Genomic DNA, 19938 nt, shown 5'->3' with positions numbered 1-19938 from the left:
AAAAAGAAAACACTCTTTTGCAAGCATTATGAATTCCAGATAGAGGGCTATTTGCTGTTATAGCCTGTCCAGCTGTGTGTTTGCCTAGAAAGTGCCAAGTAATAGTGTTTTTCTGTTACTGAAACTAGACATGTAGCTTAGTGCTACCTCCTGATCTTCATTTATCAAAGTACATTACCTGGCACATTGGCAATTCACTTTGACTGTTTGGGCAGGCGTGGAGTGGTCTGGAGGGGGCTGAAGTTCTGAATCACGTCAAGACTTGGTGGCCAATTCAAGCAGAACTTTAAATTAGAGCTGATATTATATCCAAAAGATTTTCTCCCTCCTATGTATCTTAGCTCTACAATCCTAGAATGAGAAAGCTGCAAGGGAACATAAAAAATACTGATTTAACACCCTATATTTTTTGGTTGAGAGAAAAAAAATACTCTCTTGGGGAAGTGACTCATTTTTCATATTTACAAATGAACCTGCATGGAGCACCCTTTCTAAGCGAGGCACTATCCTGGGCAGTGGGAACCCAGGGATGAACTGGGGTTTGGATCTTGCCATGAAGGTACAATTTATATGGTATATAAAATGAACATGGCCATCACCAGTGCTGGTTGGGTTTTGCTCGCCCATATGGAATCAGTGGATGAAGGTACTATACTTACCGTAATACACAAAATATGACTGATGTTAAAATCTTCAAAATACCTGAAGTAACTTTGGCTGTTAGTCGGAGAATCAGAGAAAAAAAAACCACTTTCAAATCTGAGAATGACATACGTTAGCCTCGGTGGAGAAAGCAACTTCTAATCAGAGGAATGGGGAGTTCAAAACCTGTGCTGGAATGCAGGAGTCCTGACCTACCCCATGAGTTATCATTACATTCAAAATGTGTATAACGGAGTTGAGCTCTCTCATCTGAACTGTTTCTGAAGACATGTGTTTGAATCTTCTTCAAGTCCAGTCCAAAACAAACAAACCTCTAGTGTAAATAAACTACACAAGTAAATCAAATCAGCAATAAAAAAAAGTTCCTTGTAAATGGGATTTAAGGACTACCTTAAGTTGGGAAGGAAAAAAAGGGAGACTTGAAAAGGCATATATCCACCTAATGCCTGCTTGACGTGTTTTAGTGTGGCCAAATGTTGACAAAGTTTATCAAGCAGGATATGGCAAGCACAGTCAGTGCTGTATTTTCTGGGGCAGTTTGCAGACAGTCCTTTTCTCCAGGTATGCTCTCACTGGGTCAGAACAAATAGGTGTGAGCTTCTGGGCTGGCTCTGGCAGATGGTCTTTGTCCTCTCTGCATTGTAGACCAGAATGTGGAGACATCACACTTTAACTTTTCAGGCAACTGTATACACGAAGATGAGAGGTGAAGCCTCTTTGGAGGCTGCATAGACAGTTTACAAATTAATTTTGTGCTCAGCTGGTCCTTCATAAAGCATGTAAACTCTAATTGCCTTAAATAAACATCTATTTTTTTTTTTTTGGTTTGGTTTTTGGTGACACAAAATGGTCAGGTGCATTATCAGACCATTAGTATTCAGGGGCTGGTATGAATTGAGTGACTTTTCCTCATGCTTATTTTCCAGTAAGCACTAATATTCTGTTGGCTTTCTTTCCCCAAGCAGGCCTGGCAAATTCCGGTGATACCAGGTCATCAGCAACTTCTTGGCAAACTCAGGTGCTTCTCTTCTGTGACAGCAAGAGCCCAGGTTATCTCTGAACTTTGGACTTGTGTCCAGTGATCACTTGGAGCTGACTCAGTGTGGACCATTAGACAAAGATGTGTCTGTTTGACAGAATGACAATAGGAGCCATAATAGGAATCAATTTGGTCCCCAAAGTTGGATCCTCATTTAGCATTAGCAGAAGGCTGGGTTTTGTGGCTGTAGCAGCAACAGCTGCTGAGCTTTGATTATTCAGGATGGGGCAAGATCATGAATAAATACTGGCCTTGCCCCAGTGTTTGTGTTTGTCAAATACCAAAAAATAAAATAGGAATCCTAAATTGGCTTGTACGCTGCCACCTGGCTTTCTTACCACCTTCATTTCTAGCCTGAATCCAAGAGGGGAGGAGCTTGGGCAGAGTTTATAACCTGAGAGGAACCTGGCAGATATCAGTGAGTACAGGCAGGACTGAGGGCTATCCAGAGGTGGGGTTCACTGATATTTAGGCTGCTGACTCAAAGCAATAGTGAGCAATAGTGATCCCAGTGAGATCAGTGGGCAATAGCAATCTCACTGTTCTTGAGAGGTGTTAAAAGCCACCAGAAGATTTTCTTGTCAGTATCCTGGCTTCGAGATGACACATGTGTGCGGTGGTGGGAAAGTTGCACTCAGAGAGATCTCAGGCAGGTGTGGGGCTGAGCAGGGTGTGGGTGGGGATCAGGACATTGCCCTGTGGCTTCATATTTAAAAATTAAACCTAAGACTTTGTGCTAAACAAAAATAAAAACAAGAAAAGTAACGGGGGGCACTTAGTAAGCTAAGTCATAGCAAGGTTCATTATCTAATCTTTATATACTTTTCTATTTGTTCTGCTGCTCTCAATACTGCTGTGTGGCTCTGTTGCTTGGCTCCCTTGCAAATCTATCTGTTTTGGGGAAAGGAGCATGAGCTTAATGGATTTAGGAGAGAGGAGAGGAGTGAGTCCATGAGTCCTGGAATCAAATGAGAGCAGCTGTGGATTCAATAGGGCTTCAGCTCTGAGAGCCCAGAGGGGAGGAATAAGCAAGTGGGTGTTCATATTAATCATTGATATTGCTATCACTTATTTATTGAGTACTTATCTTTGACATTGTGTTGAATACCTTCTACAACTGATCTCAATACATCTGACAAGTCTATGAGGTAGTAGCATTAGCCCCATTTTACAGATAAGCGAATGGAGTTTGAAAAATCTTATGGTCATGCAGTTGGCAACTGCAGGAGAGAGGATTTAAATCTAGGTCAGTGTGGCTTTGTGCACACTGCTTTTTCTGAAAGTTGTTGGTAGGAGAGAGGTCACCTTAATTTACCAGAATTTTGTTTTCTGTAAAGAGAATGACTTTACCCTAGAGTTGAACGTTCTCTTTCCAGAAATTTAATGAGCAATTCTGCTCCATGATGGTACTTGGAAGTTTAACTAAAACTGCTGGTCATAAAGTGAGAGCGACGTTTGAAAGGGGAGGGTATGCAGTCATTGGTAAGCTTTTTCCAGCATTTTCCTGTGGTGTGACTCTGACGGGCAATGGTGCCATGGCTAAGATGGAAAGATACTCCTGTAAATTGAAATGTTATAAATAGGGAATGAATGCTTTGCTTTCCTGCTACTTGGGTCATTTTGAAAAATATTTGTTTAGTGAGTAACGGTGTGACATGGGTTCTGCTTAGCAATGTAGTTTCAACTCACTTATCCTGAGAACTTGAGGACCTTTTAGGGTTTTCTTTGCTGTCAGCCTAGTTATTTGTATAGAATAAGTGCACGGGCTTGTACCATCTGTTATTAGTATTTCCTTTTTTCACTTTTCATTTCAGGTCTCTTAGAAACCGGTTTAACTCCATGATTTGAGGGGTATCAGAAGTCATGTGCTTGTGTGTGGCTTATCATACTGACTGGTAGCACTCGCTTAAGTAAGCTTTTAAATATCGCTTTGTAGGTTGTAGAGACTGAGTAAACTAGGAAAAGGTAAAGGGTGAGAGGAAATTATTTAATCATTTGTCCTGGAAAACAGGTTGGAATTCTGGTCTCCCAAATAACCTTTGGGACAAGACCATTGTTTGATTTCATCCTATATATGGCCAGGTCAGCTTACCCAGGATGAGGAGAGGTGGGAGTGTTGGGAAGGAAGAAAGAGATTCCAAGACGAATGGTAACAGGTCCCCAGAATAATTTAGCTGGATATTTTTGTTAATCTATTTTGTGATGCTATAAAGGAATATACAAGACTGGGTCATTTATAAAGAAAAGAAGTTTATTTCACTCATGGTTCTGCAGGCTGTACAAGAAGCATGGAGTTAGCATCTGGTTGGCTTCTGGTAAGACCTCAGGAAGCTTTCAGTCATGGCAGAAGGGAAGGGTGGCTGGTGTGTCACATGGTGAGAGAGGGAGCAGAAGAGAGGGAAGGAAGTGCTAGGCTCTTTAAACAACCAGGTCTGGTAGGAATTAAAAGAACTCAGTTATCACCAATGGGACAATGCTAAGCCATTCATGACAGATCCACCTCATGACCCAAACATCTGCCATAACACTCCCTCCAACATTGGGGATCACATGTCAACATGAGATTTGGAGAGGACGTACATCCTAACTATATCATGATTCAATCTTTGCTGTTCCTTTATGTGTAGAAGTCCATGACTCCACTCTCCTCTTGGGTTTAAACCTTGCTGACCTGGTCAAGGAAAAATAACAAAATAGACAAGGTTTGTGTGTGTTTCCTCATTTGAAAAGCTCAGGGCTAATACTGTTTTTCAGCTTCTCAAAGATAATATGCTCTTCATCTTTGTGTTTCTGGCTCAATGTCCTGACACATAGCAGTTAAGCAATAAATGATTAATGATTTTCAGAAGGATCTTGATTTAAACTAACTGTTCATTCATTCTAGACAATTTAGAGGTTAGTTGGAGCTAGAGTTACATCTCAGTCCTTTGAACTACAACTGAAGAATAGTTGACTTATTAAGAAAGAACAATTTAAACTTATGTAAGTTGGCAGACTAGAAGAACCTACTGGGTGTAGAATTCTCTTTATGTGTCATTTCAATTCAATTCCCTTTGTTTACAGTATTTATGTATAGTTAAAACTAATGTGTACGTACCTGCTTGTGTTCTGCTTTTCTTAGTGTAGATATTTTCTGTTATCTTAGAGAGATATATTTATATGTTATCCATTTAATAAAATTTATGGGGCATCTATTAAATGTCAGGCATTGCTAGACTTTGGGTATATGATAGTGAAAGGCTGGCTATTCATGGGCTTTCTTTCTTGGATGCCATAAAAGTGGTGATGCTTAATAAGAACAAGCCATTTAAAGAACAGAAGGAAGAATATGCCAGGAGGAAGGACGGTATGTGGGATGGCCCAGAGGGAGGAAAGAGCCTACATGTCCAGAGAATAGAAAGAAGATTATGGTGGTTGGTGCTCAGTGAATGGGGACAATGGATCGAGCTTGAAAAGGCAGGCAGAGGCAAAATCATACAAGATCCTTTAAGGGATCAGGACATCACACAGAGTGCAGTGGGAAGCAGGGTAATAATATGACTTGAATGCAATTAAAAAAAAAAAAACTCACTGGCAGCTCTGTGGAGAATGAATTAGAGAAGGGGAGCATAGAAGCTGGAGGCCAGTTAGCACCTTTTACAGTAATTCAGGGCAGAGACGATGGTGCTGGGCCAGTGACAATGAAGATGGGGATTACTAGATAGAAATTTTGGAGAGATTTGCTGATGGCGAGATAGGAAGGAGCAGGTGATATTGAAACAAAGCAGTGATCAAGGCTGATTCCTAGGTTCCCACATTGAGCAGTCTATGGTGGTCTGATTACTTTGAAAGGGAAGGCTTGGGGAGCAGTGGGTGAAACTGAGAGGCCTTAAGTTTGGATGCATATTGAAAAAGTTTGAGGTGCCTGTGATTCACTCATTTCAAGCCTTTATGGCTGCCACTTTTTAATAGCTCTATCCCCTCCAGTTGGCACTGTGTTGAGCCATTCTACGGTTGTTGGATGCTTGGCTTGCTGTCTCTTTGGTCTTCCACTACAAGCAGCACTAATGAAGTTGTCTCTGTATAAACCAATGGCTCTTTTTCCTTTTTGGGTTTTCCCCAAGCTGTGTTCCTCAAAGTGGAATTGCTGGGTCAAAGGAAATGAATGAATAGCTTTATGGCTTTTGCTGCACATTGCCAGACTGTAGTCCAGAAGAACTGAATTAATTTAGAATGCCACCAGCCACCTATAAATGTGCTTTCTAGCCCACAAGACTGCCAGTATTGGAGTTTATAACTATAATTTATTTACACTGCTTTAATTATAGATATATGAGGGTCCTTGGTTGTGCAAATTTGAATTTCAATAGCTCCTAGGGATATCAGACATTTATCCATAGGATGATCACCTTTGTAATTATGTACTCATGTAGCCCTCTGTTGTAACGATTGAGTAGGAGTTATGTTAGCCACATTTGCATGAATTCTTTATATACATTTTTAGTTTTATAAGCTTTTATTAGCAGTGTATGTCATATTTTTACATTCTACTTTTAATATTCTTATATTTAATAACATAAAATTGAGATTTATGTTTTATTTTGAGATAGAGTCTTATTCTGTCCCCCAGGCTGGAGTGAAGGTGGCACGATCTCGGCTCACTGCAACCTTTTCCTCCCGGGTTCAAGCGATTTTCCTGCCTCAGCCTCCTGAGTAGCTGAGATTACAGCGTGCACCACCCTGCCTGACTAATTTTTGTATTTTTGGTAGAGGCGGAGTTTCACCATGTTGGCCATGTTGGCTGGTCTCAAACTCCTGACCTCAAGTGATCCTCCTGCCTCAGCCTCCCAAAGTGCTGGGATTACAGGTGTGAGCCACCACACCCAGCTGAGACTTATATTTTTAAACCTTTTTCTTTGTTTGTGTCTGAAAATACTTTGCGTCTGAGAATATTTTCATTTTATTGGTGCTGTTCATTTTAACAGAAATTGATCTCTTTGCAGGTGCAATGAACTATTCTGATAACTTTGAATTTTCTATGTGATGTTTTAAATGTTGGGTTTGTTGACTTTTTGGACTTTAGTGTCATATTTGTGGTAAGAACTACATTAGTATGTTCTGCAAGACAGTAATACTCATTGCATGAGGAAAGGGTTTTATGGTCAACTATGTTTAGGGAGTGCTAGGTTCAACTAAGTCACCATTTCTGGCAGCTCTCCTGCAGGGCCTGCTGGCGCCGACAATAGGTTAATATTAATTGTGCCTTTCTGAGAGAAGGCTCTAATCAGGAGCACTTTCTAAAGTTTTAGGCCAGGGGCTGGTAAACTTTGTCTGTGAAGGACCAGATAGTATATATTTGCAGCTTTATGGGCCATGTGATTTCTGCTCTAACTACTTAATTCTGTGTTTGAATGGTGAGAGCAGCCCTAGGCAATACCTAAGAGATTGGGTGTGGCTGTGTTCCAATAAAGTTTTATTTGTGGACATTACAATTTGATTGTCATATCATTGTTATATGTCACAAAATATGATTATTTGTTGGATTTTTAAAACACTATTTAAAATGTAAAAACCAATCTTAGATTGTGAGCAGAAACAGGCAGGTACTGGAGCTTACTCACTCTTTTACAATTTTTATTTATTTATTTTAATTTGGGACAGGGTCTTGCTCTGTCACCCAGGCTGGAGTTCAGTGGTGTGATCACAGCTCACTGTAGCCTCAACCTCCTGGGCTCGAGTGATCCTCCTACCTCACTCAGCTTCCTGAGTAGCTGGAACACCACCATACCTGGCTTTTTTTTTTTTTTTTTAATTTTTTGTAGTGACGGGGGTCTCCCTGTGTTGCCAGACTGGTCTCAAGCTCCTGGGTTAAAGCGATCCTCTCCCCTTGCCCTCCCATGCTCACTCTTTTTTAAGACCATAGAATCATTAATATCGCATGGGACTAGATCAGGGAAACTCACTGTGGGAAATGCTTACTTAAATTCTTCTCCAGTTATCTAAAGTACTTATTAACAGTAAATCCTTTCTGCTCTCTTGTGTTTTCTCATTTGCTGTATACCAAGTTTTTATTGTAAATGTTTTGAAAATGCTAGTGGACCCATGTTTCTCTTTTAACTCTTTGCTGTGCAGACTGTATTTTTTGTTTTGTTACTTGCTCTTAGTCCGGGATAGTTTGTTTCAGGATTATAGCTTTTAAAAATCTGAAGTCTTTGATACACTTCTTAGGAATTGAATACTTACATTTTAATTGGGGTGTTTTAAAAGATTGTCTTGGCCAGGTGCAGTGGCTTACATCTGTGATCCAGCACTTTGGGAGACCGAGGCAGGCGGATCACTTGAGGTCAGGAGTTCAAGACCAGCCTGGTCAATATGGTGAAGTCCCATCTCTACTAAAAATGCAAACATTAGCTGGGCATGGTGGCACACGCCTGTAATCCCAGCTACTGGGGAGGCTGAGGCAGGAAAATTGCGTGATCCCAGGAGGGAGAAGTTGCAGTGAGCCCAGATCGTGCCATTGCAATCCAGCCTGGGTGACACAGCGAGACTCCGTCTCAAAAAACTTAAAAAAAAAAAAAAAAAAAGTAAAAAGAGAAAGGATTTTCCATCACTGGTTAGAAAATTTGAAAAATAAAAGTAAAAAACTAAAAGATTGTTAAAATATAGTACATCGTTAAGTTGGCGGGATTGATAATTAAAATAACATTTATGGAATGCTTACTATGTGTCAGACACGTTTTGCCTGCTTTATCTGTATTAACAATTCTCAAAACAGTCTTTGAAGAGTAGGTATTGCTAATTAACTCCTTTATACTAATGAGGAAGCAGAGACACAGAAGTGAGTCATTTGCCAAGGCCACCCAGAATTAAGGATAAAAAAAAATCCAACATGTTTTTCTACTCGCACACAAGGCTAAATACAACACCTTTGACACCAAATTCTCCAGCAGACACCAATTGAGTGCCCTCTAATTCAATTGAGTTCTGACCTGTCTACCTGGAGGTAGGGTCGGATCCCACAGTTTAAAGACTCAGTCCCAGGGGACTGCCCCCAACATCTGATGTCAAGCACAAGCCGCAGATTATTTTGCCTGTGCTTTGGCCTGACCAGCTGTAGATCAAGGTTCCCACAAACCCTTCCTCAGGTTTGATTAATGTGCTAGAGCGGCTCACAGAACTCAGGGAAACACTTTACTTCCTCAGCCTCCTGAGTAGCTGGGACCACAGGCATGTACCACCACGCCCAACTCCAGTTTCTTAATAAAGGATATAATAAAGGATACAAATGAACAGCCAGATGGAGGAAATGCATAGGACAAGGTGTGTGGGAAGGGGCATGGAGCTTTCATGCCCTCTCTGGGTGCGCCATCCTCCAGGAATCTCCAGGTGTTCAGCTGTTCAGAAGCTCTCCAAACCCCAGTCCTTTTGGGCTTTTATGGAGACTTCATTACTTAGACATGATTGATTATATCACTAGCCTTTGGTGATCAGCTCAACCTTCAGTCCTTCTCCCCTTCCCGGAGGTTGGAGGTGGAGTTGAAAGTCCCAACCCTTCAATCATACCTTGGTCTTTCTTATGACCAGCCCCTATCCTGAAGCTACTTAGCAGCCCCCAGCCACCAATCATCTCATTAGCATACAAAAGACACTATTATGACTGGAGATTTTAAGGTTTTAGGAGTTGTGCACCAGAAACCAGGGACAGAGACCAAATATATAGTTATTAGATCACACTATCACACCTAGCTAGTACCTGGTAGATCTGGGCTGCTCAGCACGCTATAGGCTAAAATATTAATAGATTTTGTTTATGTGTGCTTTTATACTGGAGTTGCTGCACTGGCTGGAGTCATTGGTTTTGCCTTGGTTCATATGCTTTTCTTTAAATCCTTAGTGAGCACAGAGTAACATTCCTTCTGCATCTTTCCTCCTGTCTTGCATGGAATGCCAATTCATTTACTACTTAGTAACTAAATAAATGGGTAGCCTACTCTTGGCTTCTTCATGTATGCAGAAGTCTTAGAAATAGTTATTTCTAAGGACACGGAAGGAGATGAGGTTCTGTGGCCCCAGGACTGAGTGCTGCTGAGTGTACACTCTCCTGCATTGCAGGTTCCAGGGAAAACAGCACCTGGGTTAAGTCTCGCATGGCTTTTCCTTTTTCCAGTGTCCCCTGAGCTTGCCTCCTTCCAGTCCTGCAGTCAGCACATTCTAGCCTTGGCATCCTCTATATTCGCCAGCTTTAAAAACGGTCCCCGCTTTTGTCTTAGCAACAGAAGACTTTTTTTTTTTTTTAAATCAGAGAGGATAGTAGCAAATGCAAGAGTTGACAAATGTATATAACATAACTGGGAACAGTTCTGTCTGGGATTTGTGGAAGCTCTGTCCTTGAAGCCTTCCTCTTTGAGCGTTCCTTTTCCCCCACTTCAAATCTACAGAATTCTAAGCAGCCAGTGTCTTGATATTACACATTTAATGTGATGCTCAAAATAAAATGATCAGAAATTCTGAAAGGTCTAGCTCTGCCTGGCTTTTGCCTTTTGATCATCTGTTATCGTGTTTTAGATTCACCATCTCAGGAATAACTTGGTTGCATTATCATCTCTACGGTAACAGGTTTCCTCTTCAAAATATTAGTTTTATGCAGCATTAAAAAAATTCTACAACAAACTCATAGGCAGTCTCTCTGCCTGTCCTTTATGAATAGAAAAAAAGTGTATCGCTGCCTTGACTTTGCTCATTTTCCACTAAAAATTATTAGAGTTTGATAGGGAACAAGAATGACAAAAATATATTGTAACCATCAGCTGTGAGGAATCTTTTGTTTGTTTGAAGGATGAGGTCATGGAGTAAGAATTGTTAAAGAATAAATAGGCATCAACATTCTGACATGTCTTTGCAGATCTGGGTGCTTCCTGTCCTTAGTCAGGCCCATCTCTGTGTCCTAGAATAGAAGTGACAACAGGAGACGTGTGATGTGGCTTACCAGGGTGAATGCTGAGACCCAGAGAGTCTTTACAGTTGGTTATTTAGAGCTACCTCCTCCCTTTTTTGAAATTTGTGTTGTTCTGAGTTTACTTTTTAATCAATCATTCAGTAGGCATTTTATAGTGCTCATAAATCCTGTACAGTTTGGAATGGCACACTGATATTTACCTCATGTATCCATTGTTGGTGAAATAAATGTCTTGGATAAATGAAATTTTCCAAATAACTAAAGTTTAAACTAGGATAGAGCATAGATAACTTCCAGAGGATAATCTTATTATGCTGTTTATAATTCTAATCACCAAGTTAGTATCACCTTTTGTGAAGAAATAAGAGGGGAGGCTGTGTCCAGTGGCTCATGCCTATAATTCCAGCACTTTTGGGGACTGAGGTGGCAGGAATGCTTGAAGCCAGGAGTTTGAGATCAGCCTGAGCAACATAGTGAGACCCCCTGGCCCCCCTCAAAAAAAAAGAAAGAAATGAGGAGGGAATGTTTTAACTCTTTGATACATTTGCTTGTCACCTTAAGTACCCTGCAGAGTATAATTCCCGTAAGCCATTTGTCGTTCTGTTAAAACAGAGTGATGTCCTCAGGGTCTTTGGAGATGAAATGAAGTATCTGTCCTTGTACTGAAGGGTATAAGGCCAGACTGCTTTATCTCTTGAGTTATTGTGGCTACATTGTGGAGGCTTTGGGTTTTCTGCTGCTTGCTTTTAAACCTGCACTCGGCCGGGCATGTTGGCTCACGCCTGTAATCCCAGCACTTTGGGAGGCCGAGGCAGGCGGATCACGAGGTCAGGAGATGGAGACCATCCTAGCCAACATGGGGAAACCCCATCTCTACTAAAATACAAAAAATTAGCTCGGCGTGGTGGTGGGCGCCTGGAGTCCCAGCTACTTGGGAGTTTGAGGCAGGGGAATAGCTTGAACCCAGGAGGCGGAGGTTGCAGACAGCCTGGCGACAGAGCAAGACTCTGTCTCAAAACAACAACAACAACAACAACAACAACAACTAAAAAAACCTGCACTCATCTTTAGCAACCTCCTCTACCACCACTTCTAATATGCTGGTTCTAATTATTTATGGTCTGTAAGTCCATTCATTCATTTATTCAACTAACACTTGTCAGATGTTACCATGAGTCGGGTCCTTGATGGCATGGATAGCACCAGTAAATGAAATACACTTGATCCTTGTCCCGATGGAGTTTGTGATCCATAGGGGAAGACATGCTAAACAGAAGAATGGGTAAGTACAAAATTGTGGTAGCCATACTGGGGGAAAAAATGGGAATAAGGGGATCTTGTGAAACTTGTTTTTATTAGTGGAGAGGTGGTCAGGGGTGGCATTCCAGAGAAAGTCCTATCTTTGTTAAAGACTTTGCCTTTCATCCTAAGTCATGTGGGAAGTGATTGAGAGTTTTAAGCAGGGGATGAAAGGATGAGATTTGGTGTGTGAGTTGGAGTGGGTGTCAAGAAAGGAAGCCAAGATCTCAGTACTCATTGCTAAACTCTCAGAGGTCTGATGATTCCTGTGAGTGAGCTTCTGCTCTCTGTATTTTTTGACATTTCTTTTGACTGCCCTGTGCAGGTGTTGACAGACTTTCTCTATAAAGGGCTGGATAGTATATTATCCAGCATATAGTATATATGGTGTATTCTGTAAAGGGCTGGATAATATTTTAAGTTTGTAGGACATAAGGTATCTTTTGGAACTATTCAACTCTGCCACTGTAGCATGAAAGCAGCCATAGTCAATACCTACATAAATGGCTGAATTCCAATAAACGTGTTTATAAGAACAATTGGCCTGTGGGATTTAGTTTGCTGACCCCTGGCTTGGAGAACGCTTTGCTTCTTATTCCCGTGATCTTCATTATTGAGGTAGTTGTGCAAGGGAGGAAATGCAATCTATGTGGTCATCCCTGGCCTTGAGCTGCTTGTAATCATTATAGGAAGATAACTATATACACTTAAGTGGCCATCAGCAAACATAACAAGACAATCTATAATTAGGCACCAATATGATGAACAGAAACAGGAAATGTGATGAAGAGTTCACTCATCTGCTTGGAATCTGGGTGTCTAGGAATAATTTTAAAGGCTTTACAGGGAAGGTGGAACTTGACAGAAATAATTGTAAACACTTAGAGGGTTAGAGGTGAATACAACCTAGTCCAACTTGCAAATTTTAGTGATGCAGTGTTAGAAGATGAACAAAAGCAAACCACAGAACACTATGTATCGACAGTCCCCTTGGATATGTAAGACAAAACAAAACAAAAATCAATGGGAACAGCCAATTTAAGGTATGCATGCATGTACGTATGTATTATGTATCAATGCTCAGAAAAGGGTCTGGAAAGATGTGCACCAAAATTAACAGTGAGTCTCTCTGGAAATGAGTGGATTTGAGCAGAGACTTAAATGTTTTACTTTATAGTTCCTAATTGTTAGAATTATTACATGAATGTTTATTTTCATCATAAAAATATTAATACAGGGCAATATTAAAACAATTAAAAGTGCCAGATTGGTTAAGAGGCTGAGAGAGAGTGGTGCGGAGAGTGCGATTGGGCTGTCTCCAAAATGTGTCTCAGAACCAGAGATTAGAGCCCTTAGTTCAGGGTGTCCACAACTTGGATGGGCATCAGAATCACTTGGAAAGCTTAAAAAGAAAATGAACCAAAGCTAAAACCAAATAAATTCCTGGCCCCATTGCAGACCCACAGTGATCTCAGATGATGGGGCTGGGATGTGATTTTTTTAAAAAAGCTTCCCAGGTAATTTTGATGCTGCCTTGAGACCTGAGGCTTTGGTGAGCCTCTGATCTAGTTTATCCAACTCTGTACAAATGAAGGAATTAAGGATCTTGACCAGGTAGGACTCAGCCTCAGATCTTTTGGCTCCCACTCTCTTGTACTTTTCAATGACTGCGTCCCCTAATTCAGGTGTTTTCCTAGCATTAGCTTTGGGTGGCATCTCAACTTGTTGTCGTGTTATACGGAAAACATTCTTAAATTCCACTTTTGAATGGGGTCCACCTCATCCCCATTTCCCATTGCTTCACTCCCAGATCATCATTGGGAATAATTTCTGCAGTGTTTTAATTTTCTTAGAAATCAGAGGGTTGCCACCAGGCTAGTGGGAAAAGCCCAGTTTTAGATCATGAGTTGACTAAAAGGCCTTAGGAAAATGGCTTTTCTCAGGTGCCATCTGAGTCTCTAAAAAGAGAAAGGGATATTGCCAAGACTTCCTCTCAGCAGGGTTTCACTCAGGCAAAAGAGTCCGTGGAATGGTCCCTCCAGCTTTGTAGCACAGATTGGGTTAACTGCTTACTTCAGAATTGGAAGAGGCCTTCAAGGTCCCTCTAGTTCAGTGATTTTCAGACTTGTTTTAGGAATAAACCCCCTGCAAATGAATTCTTACTTGGAAAGCCGTATTAGCAAATTGGTAAAGTGGAGATGCTTGGTTTAGACAGAGATGGGGGGCTTGGAGCTTACCTCTCCTCCTCCCTGGTCTAAGGGGCATCCTGAGAGCTGTGTTCTGTCCAGTGCTCTCTTAAGTCCTATTTGAAAACCACTGATTTCTTCCTCTTTCCCCTTCCATAAGTAATGGTTCACCAACTTCAACTAACCTGAGCCCTCAAATCTGTCACCTTCTCTCCATTTCCACATCCACCACCCTAGTCTGAGTCACTACCACCTTTCATGTTGGTTTTCACCCTCTAACTGGGTTTTCTCGTCTACTCTCCCATATACCCCTTTCACCCTCTGCTCTGAAGCAGATAGCTTTTTTATTCACAGGTGCAATTATATGCCTCCTCCCCCCACCTATCATGTAAACATTTAATGACTTCTCATTGCATTTTGAATTAAGATCAGCATGTGGAGGCTCTTCAGATGTAACTGTGGCCCCTCTGTTGCATCTTGAGATAGAGCCATGAGCTTTTTAGTTCCTGTACTGAGCTTCCTTCTGCTTCACACTTTTGCTCTGGTGTTCTCTCTGTCTAACCCCCTTTCACTACTTCTTACCTGGAGTTAATTTCTGCCTCTCCATCCTTAAAAGCTATATCAAAATGTTTCTCTAACTTCCCTGAGCTGGGAAGCACCTGTTAAATTCCCTGTCATAGGATTCTATATTTCTCTCTCTCAGCAGTGATCTCAATTCTAATTGAGTAATTACTTTTTCTTGAGGTCAGGAGTTGAGAATTGAGTATATTCTTTTTCTATTCATTCCAACCTAGAATGTAAACTTCATAAGGGCTGGAATAGAGTTCTCAAGGTTCTTTTTTTTTTTTTGAGACGGAGTCTCGCTCTGTCACCCAGGCTGGAGTGCAGTGGCCGGATCTCAGCTCACTGCAAGCTCCGCCTCCCGGGTTTACGCCATTCTCCTGCCTCAGCCTCCCGAGTAGCTGGGACTACAGGCGCCAGCCACCTCGCCCGGCTAGCTTTTTGTATTTTTTAGTAGAGACGGGGTTTCACCGTGTTAGCCAGGATGATCTCGAACTCCTGACCTCGTGATCCGCCCGTCTCGGCCTCCCAAAGTGCTGGGATTACAGGCTTGAGCCACCGCGCCCGGCCAAGAGTTCTCAAGGTTCTATTCTCAGGCCATGGCATGGTGTCTTGCACACACCTATTAGATCTTCAGTAAGCATTTGTCCAATGAATTCATAGTGTCTAGTTTTTGCCATATCTCATTTCTAGTGTTCAGCCCGCACACGACTGCAGAAGGATCATTGTTTGTTGGCTCTGCTTGTGGGAACTGGAATTGTCTCTTGTTGTGTGAGGTAATTTAAAGGTTCTTTTTTAGAGACACATTGTGTAAAGTGGGTTACCCAGTATGATACAGTTTAAACAGGGCCGAGTTTTGCTTTAATTAGAAACTTGATCTATTATTCCAAATGAACAAAGAACTCTAAAATCCACTTAAAGTCTGAGAGAGTGTGGAGGCTGTGGCGTTGGGAGGTGGGTTTTATGTACAGCTGGGAAACCCTCTTTGGTAACTCAGTAATCAGGGTTCCTTACTTTAGATTTAGAAGTGCCTATCTGGGGGGAAATATAGAGAGCTGTAGGAAGCCTACCCCAGCTCCATACCCAAATCCACACCTGCTTGCTATTCATGACCTCCTGTGCTCGTTCTGCAGAGCCAACCTGGTGAGGGTGTGTGGGTGTGTCTGACCGTCCATCCTCCCACACAGGTAGGGAGGCTGACTTAGATCACACAACACATCAGAGTGATATTCATCGTCGACCACCACTCCCTGCCCAGATCTTGGGTTCAGTTCTCTTCTTTCATTAATTGAAGCATAATAAGCTGCTATTTGGGTTTCTAATACAGCTTTCAAACTTTCAGAACACCGCAGCTATCCAAAACTGCTTTTGAATGTAGACACGCCAGGAAGTACAGAGCAGAGCCACTTTTGCAACCTCTTGGGTTGGGTCTTTAGTGGGGAGATAGGGTCTAATCCCGTCGTTGGTATTCTTTTCTTTTCTTCTTCTTCTTTTTTTTTTTTTTGAGACGGAGTCTGAGTCTGTCGCTCAGGGTGGAGTAATGTGGCGGTCTCGGCTCACTGCAACCTCTGCCTCCCAGGCTCAAGCAATTATCCGTCCTCAGCCTCCTGAGTAGCTGGGATTACAGGAAAAATGCCACCACATCTGGCGAATTTTTGCATTTTTAGTAGAGACAGGGTTTCACTATGTTGATCAGGCTGGTCTCGAACTCCTGACCTCAAATGATCTACCCACCTTGGCCTCCCAAAGTGCTGGGATTACAAGCGTGAGCCACTGTGCCCGGCTGGTATTCTTGACAAATGTAACTTGGGCTCCACAGGATGGTTCCTTTTATCCGGTGCATCTGCTGTGCTCGGAAAAAGGTGACTGGGGCTTATTTTGCAAATAGAAGGAACAAGAAAACAAAGGGCAAAGTCAGAAGGGAAAAGGGAAGACATTACAGATTTTATCATCAAGCAGGAGGTTTTTTCCAGGCTCTAAGATGAGGTTAAGCTTCTTCACAAGAGAATCAACAACTGTCCTTTTTTTTTTTTTGGCGGAGGGGAGGGTCTTGATAGAAAAAATGAATATACCATCATAAGCTGAAAATTAGTTTTCAATATTATCATTTAACTAGATGGGTAGCTCTGGGATAGGGGAAAGGGACCTCAGGGAAATACTTTTGATTCAAATAGTTAAATTTTGGGGTGGGAGAGAATTGAACCTTGAATTAAGTGTCAAGGTGCTAAAAAGACAGAAACTGATCACTATGAAAAAAATGTTTGATTTATTCTCTTAGTCACTGCTATAGCAGCCAATTTAGAGGGAATTTGCCTTGCTGGGTAGCTGGTAGTTTGAGGCAGCCATTATTGCCCTGACACATAAACTTTGTGCATTTCATAAAGGATAGTGAAAACTGTTGGAACTTCTCAATATTGATTAATGCAGAAAAACTTCCTCTTAATATTCTTATTCTCCCCCACTGTCTTCTCAGAAGGACCTCAGGATTTAGTCCCACAAATATAATTTCCTTTCCCCTAAATGCCTGTTGACTCCCTCTTGCTGGGTCTAGCTTTGTGCTTCCTCTCCTGGGTGGCTGCAGGCCCATGCTTTCGTAGCTATGGTCTTCAAAGGCTGAACAAACAGGGTGTGAATGTGAATCTAAAAGCATCAACTCTGTTGTTTAAAGCACATCACAAAAATGCCAAAGGCCCGCCTCTGTTTTGACAAGTAAATAAAAGTTTAGCTTCACGGAGGCAAACCGTCTGAAAAAATCATGCCGTGACTGTCAGGTAATGCCAAGCAGGCAATCTGGTGCTGTGGAAGTGGCAGCTTGAATGCATGCCTTCCTGGTTCTCAGCTGCCTTGTCCTCCCACCATGAAATGACAGCTTAACATTGGGGTTGGAGAAAGGAAGATAACTATTTAGCAAGTTATTTTCCTATTGCATTTGGATTTTGTCTAGTATATAACTTTTTTTTTTTTTTTTTTTTTTTTTTTGAGACAGAGTCTCTTGTCACCCAGGCTGGAGTGCAATGGTGCGATCTCGGCTCATTGCAACCTCCGCCTCCCGGGTTCAAGCGATTCTCATGCCTCAGCCTCCCGAGCAGCTGGGATTACAGGCATGTGCCACCATGCCTGGTTAATTTCGTATTTTTAGTAGAGACAGGGTTTCACCATGTCAGCCAGGCTGGTCTTGAACTCGTGACCTCAGGTGATCTGCGTGCCTTGGCCTTCGAAAATGCTGGGATTACAGGTGTGAGCCACTGCGCCCAGCCGTATATAACATTTTAAATCTCAGCTACGAAGTGTTTTCACATCCATATTCTCAACTGATTTTTATAATCAATTTGAGATGCATTGTCAGTTTCATTTTACAAATGGTAAAAAGGGAAGCTGAGGCAAAGGTCAGGCAATGAAACCAAAGCGTCACAGCAAGTAGATCAAGCTGTAGGATGGGATCCACTTCTTCGTTTCTGTGGTTCCACTGTGTTGCAGCACGCTATCAAAAGGATGCAGTCCTGGTCGGATCTTTAACAGGAATGATGATGGTGGTGCTGGAATTGTTGACCCTTTTTCTCCTCTGCTCCTATGTAACATCTTCTTGGTTTTTGTTCCTTTCCCTCCCCTTCTGTTTCTTTCAGCTTGGATTCCTTAGCACCACCACAGCTCAGCCAGAACAGAAGGCCTCGAATCTCATTGGCACATACCGCCATGTTGACCGTGCCACTGGCCAGGTGCTAACCTGTGACAAGTGTCCAGCAGGAACCTATGTCTCTGAGCATTGTACCAACACAAGCCTGCGCGTCTGCAGCAGTTGCCCTGTGGGGACTTTTACCAGGCATGAGAATGGCATAGAGAAATGCCATGACTGTAGTCAGCCATGCCCATGGCCAATGATTGAGAAATTACCTTGTGCTGCCTTGACTGACCGAGAATGCACTTGCCCACCTGGCATGTTCCAGTCTAACGCAACCTGTGCCCCCCATACGGTGTGTCCTGTGGGTTGGGGCGTGCGGAAGAAAGGGACAGAGACTGAGGATGTGCGGTGTAAGCAGTGTGCTCGGGGTACCTTCTCAGATGTGCCTTCTAGTGTGATGAAATGCAAAGCATACACAGACTGTCTGAGTCAGAACCTGGTGGTGATCAAGCCGGGGACCAAGGAGGCAGACAACGTCTGTGGCACACTTCCGTCCTTCTCCAGCTCCACCTCACCTTCCCCTGGCACAGCCATCTTTTCACGCCCAGAGCACATGGATTCCCATGAAGTCCCTTCCTCCACTTATATTCCCAAAGGTAACTTAACCTCATGAATTATTTATTTGAGGAAGGCTTTGAGCCCAGTGGCGGTACCAAGAGTGGGCTTATACCAAAGATGTTTTCTCCACTTTGTGTATTCCAAAGTCACCCCTTGGAGAAGAGGCCTTCAAATGGTGGCTAATTAAATCTGGCTTCTTTGGACTTATTAGAAACATGTAGACTCAGAATTTTCTATTAGGGGAGATCAAATATCTAAAACTAGGTCACATCAAGCTATAAAATATGAACCAAGAGAAATAAGGACAGCGTGTGACCTTATGTAAGTCACTTAACCTCTTCAGGCCTCGGTTTCAAACTTGTCAAACAAATGAATGATTTAGATGTTTCAGGTTCCTTCCAGATTAAAAGTTTTCCAACATGGAGTCAGTCCCAGGCAGACACAGGCAGGAGCAGAGAAAGAGGGAGAAAGGGAGAAAATATCATTACATCTGGAAGCGAGGGACGAATTTTGAATCCAGGTGGGGCAAAGAATGGGTAGGAAAGTTAGGAGCATCAGGAAATAGGCAAATTTGTATCAGATTGAAGGTAACTAGCACTCATGTCTGGAAAATAATAACCATTTTTTTCCCAATGATTTTAACTTTACTCCTTGTATCAATTATTCAAGTTTTCCATCAGAACCTCTAGCAGAATATAAAATTTATCCTTTATTTTCAAATTCTTTTTGATTGAATGTAATTTTCATGAGATGATGACCCACTTGAGTTGTTCCTCCTAGTGTCCTCTCATGCATGATTACATTGAGCCTTCATGATAACCCCGTGGAGACAGCCATCTTGCAACTGCCAATTGAAATGAAGAAACAGCCTCCAAGAGCTCAGATGGCCACTCCAGCTTTTCTTAGGCCAAGTCCTGTCTCTAGGGACTCAAAATTTCCATCTCTCATACCTCTTAATGAAGATTACTTGTGGAGACTTCTCTGAGAGAAGTCCGCTAAGCTGCCAGCCCAAATCTTG

The 19938-nt window shown here is 42.1% G+C and overlaps 1 protein-coding gene across 1 annotated transcript in view; it reads left to right on the top strand.

The window, feature by feature from the left end:
* Nucleotides 1–19938, top strand: part of TNFRSF21 (TNF receptor superfamily member 21) — a 74844-nt gene that overhangs the window by 4419 nt on the left and 50487 nt on the right. Inside the window, exon 2 of the mRNA XM_017847693.1 lies at nucleotides 18307–18958. Coding sequence (XP_017703182.1) covers nucleotides 18307–18958 — 652 coding nt within the window. The remainder of the gene's footprint in view (nucleotides 1–18306; nucleotides 18959–19938) is intronic.

This window comes from Rhinopithecus bieti, unplaced genomic scaffold (assembly GCF_001698545.2).
Source record: "Rhinopithecus bieti isolate Rb0 unplaced genomic scaffold, ASM169854v2 scaffold_28517, whole genome shotgun sequence".
Taxonomy (NCBI): Eukaryota; Metazoa; Chordata; class Mammalia; order Primates; family Cercopithecidae; genus Rhinopithecus; species Rhinopithecus bieti.
This window is presented reverse-complemented; position numbering and strand designations above follow the sequence as displayed.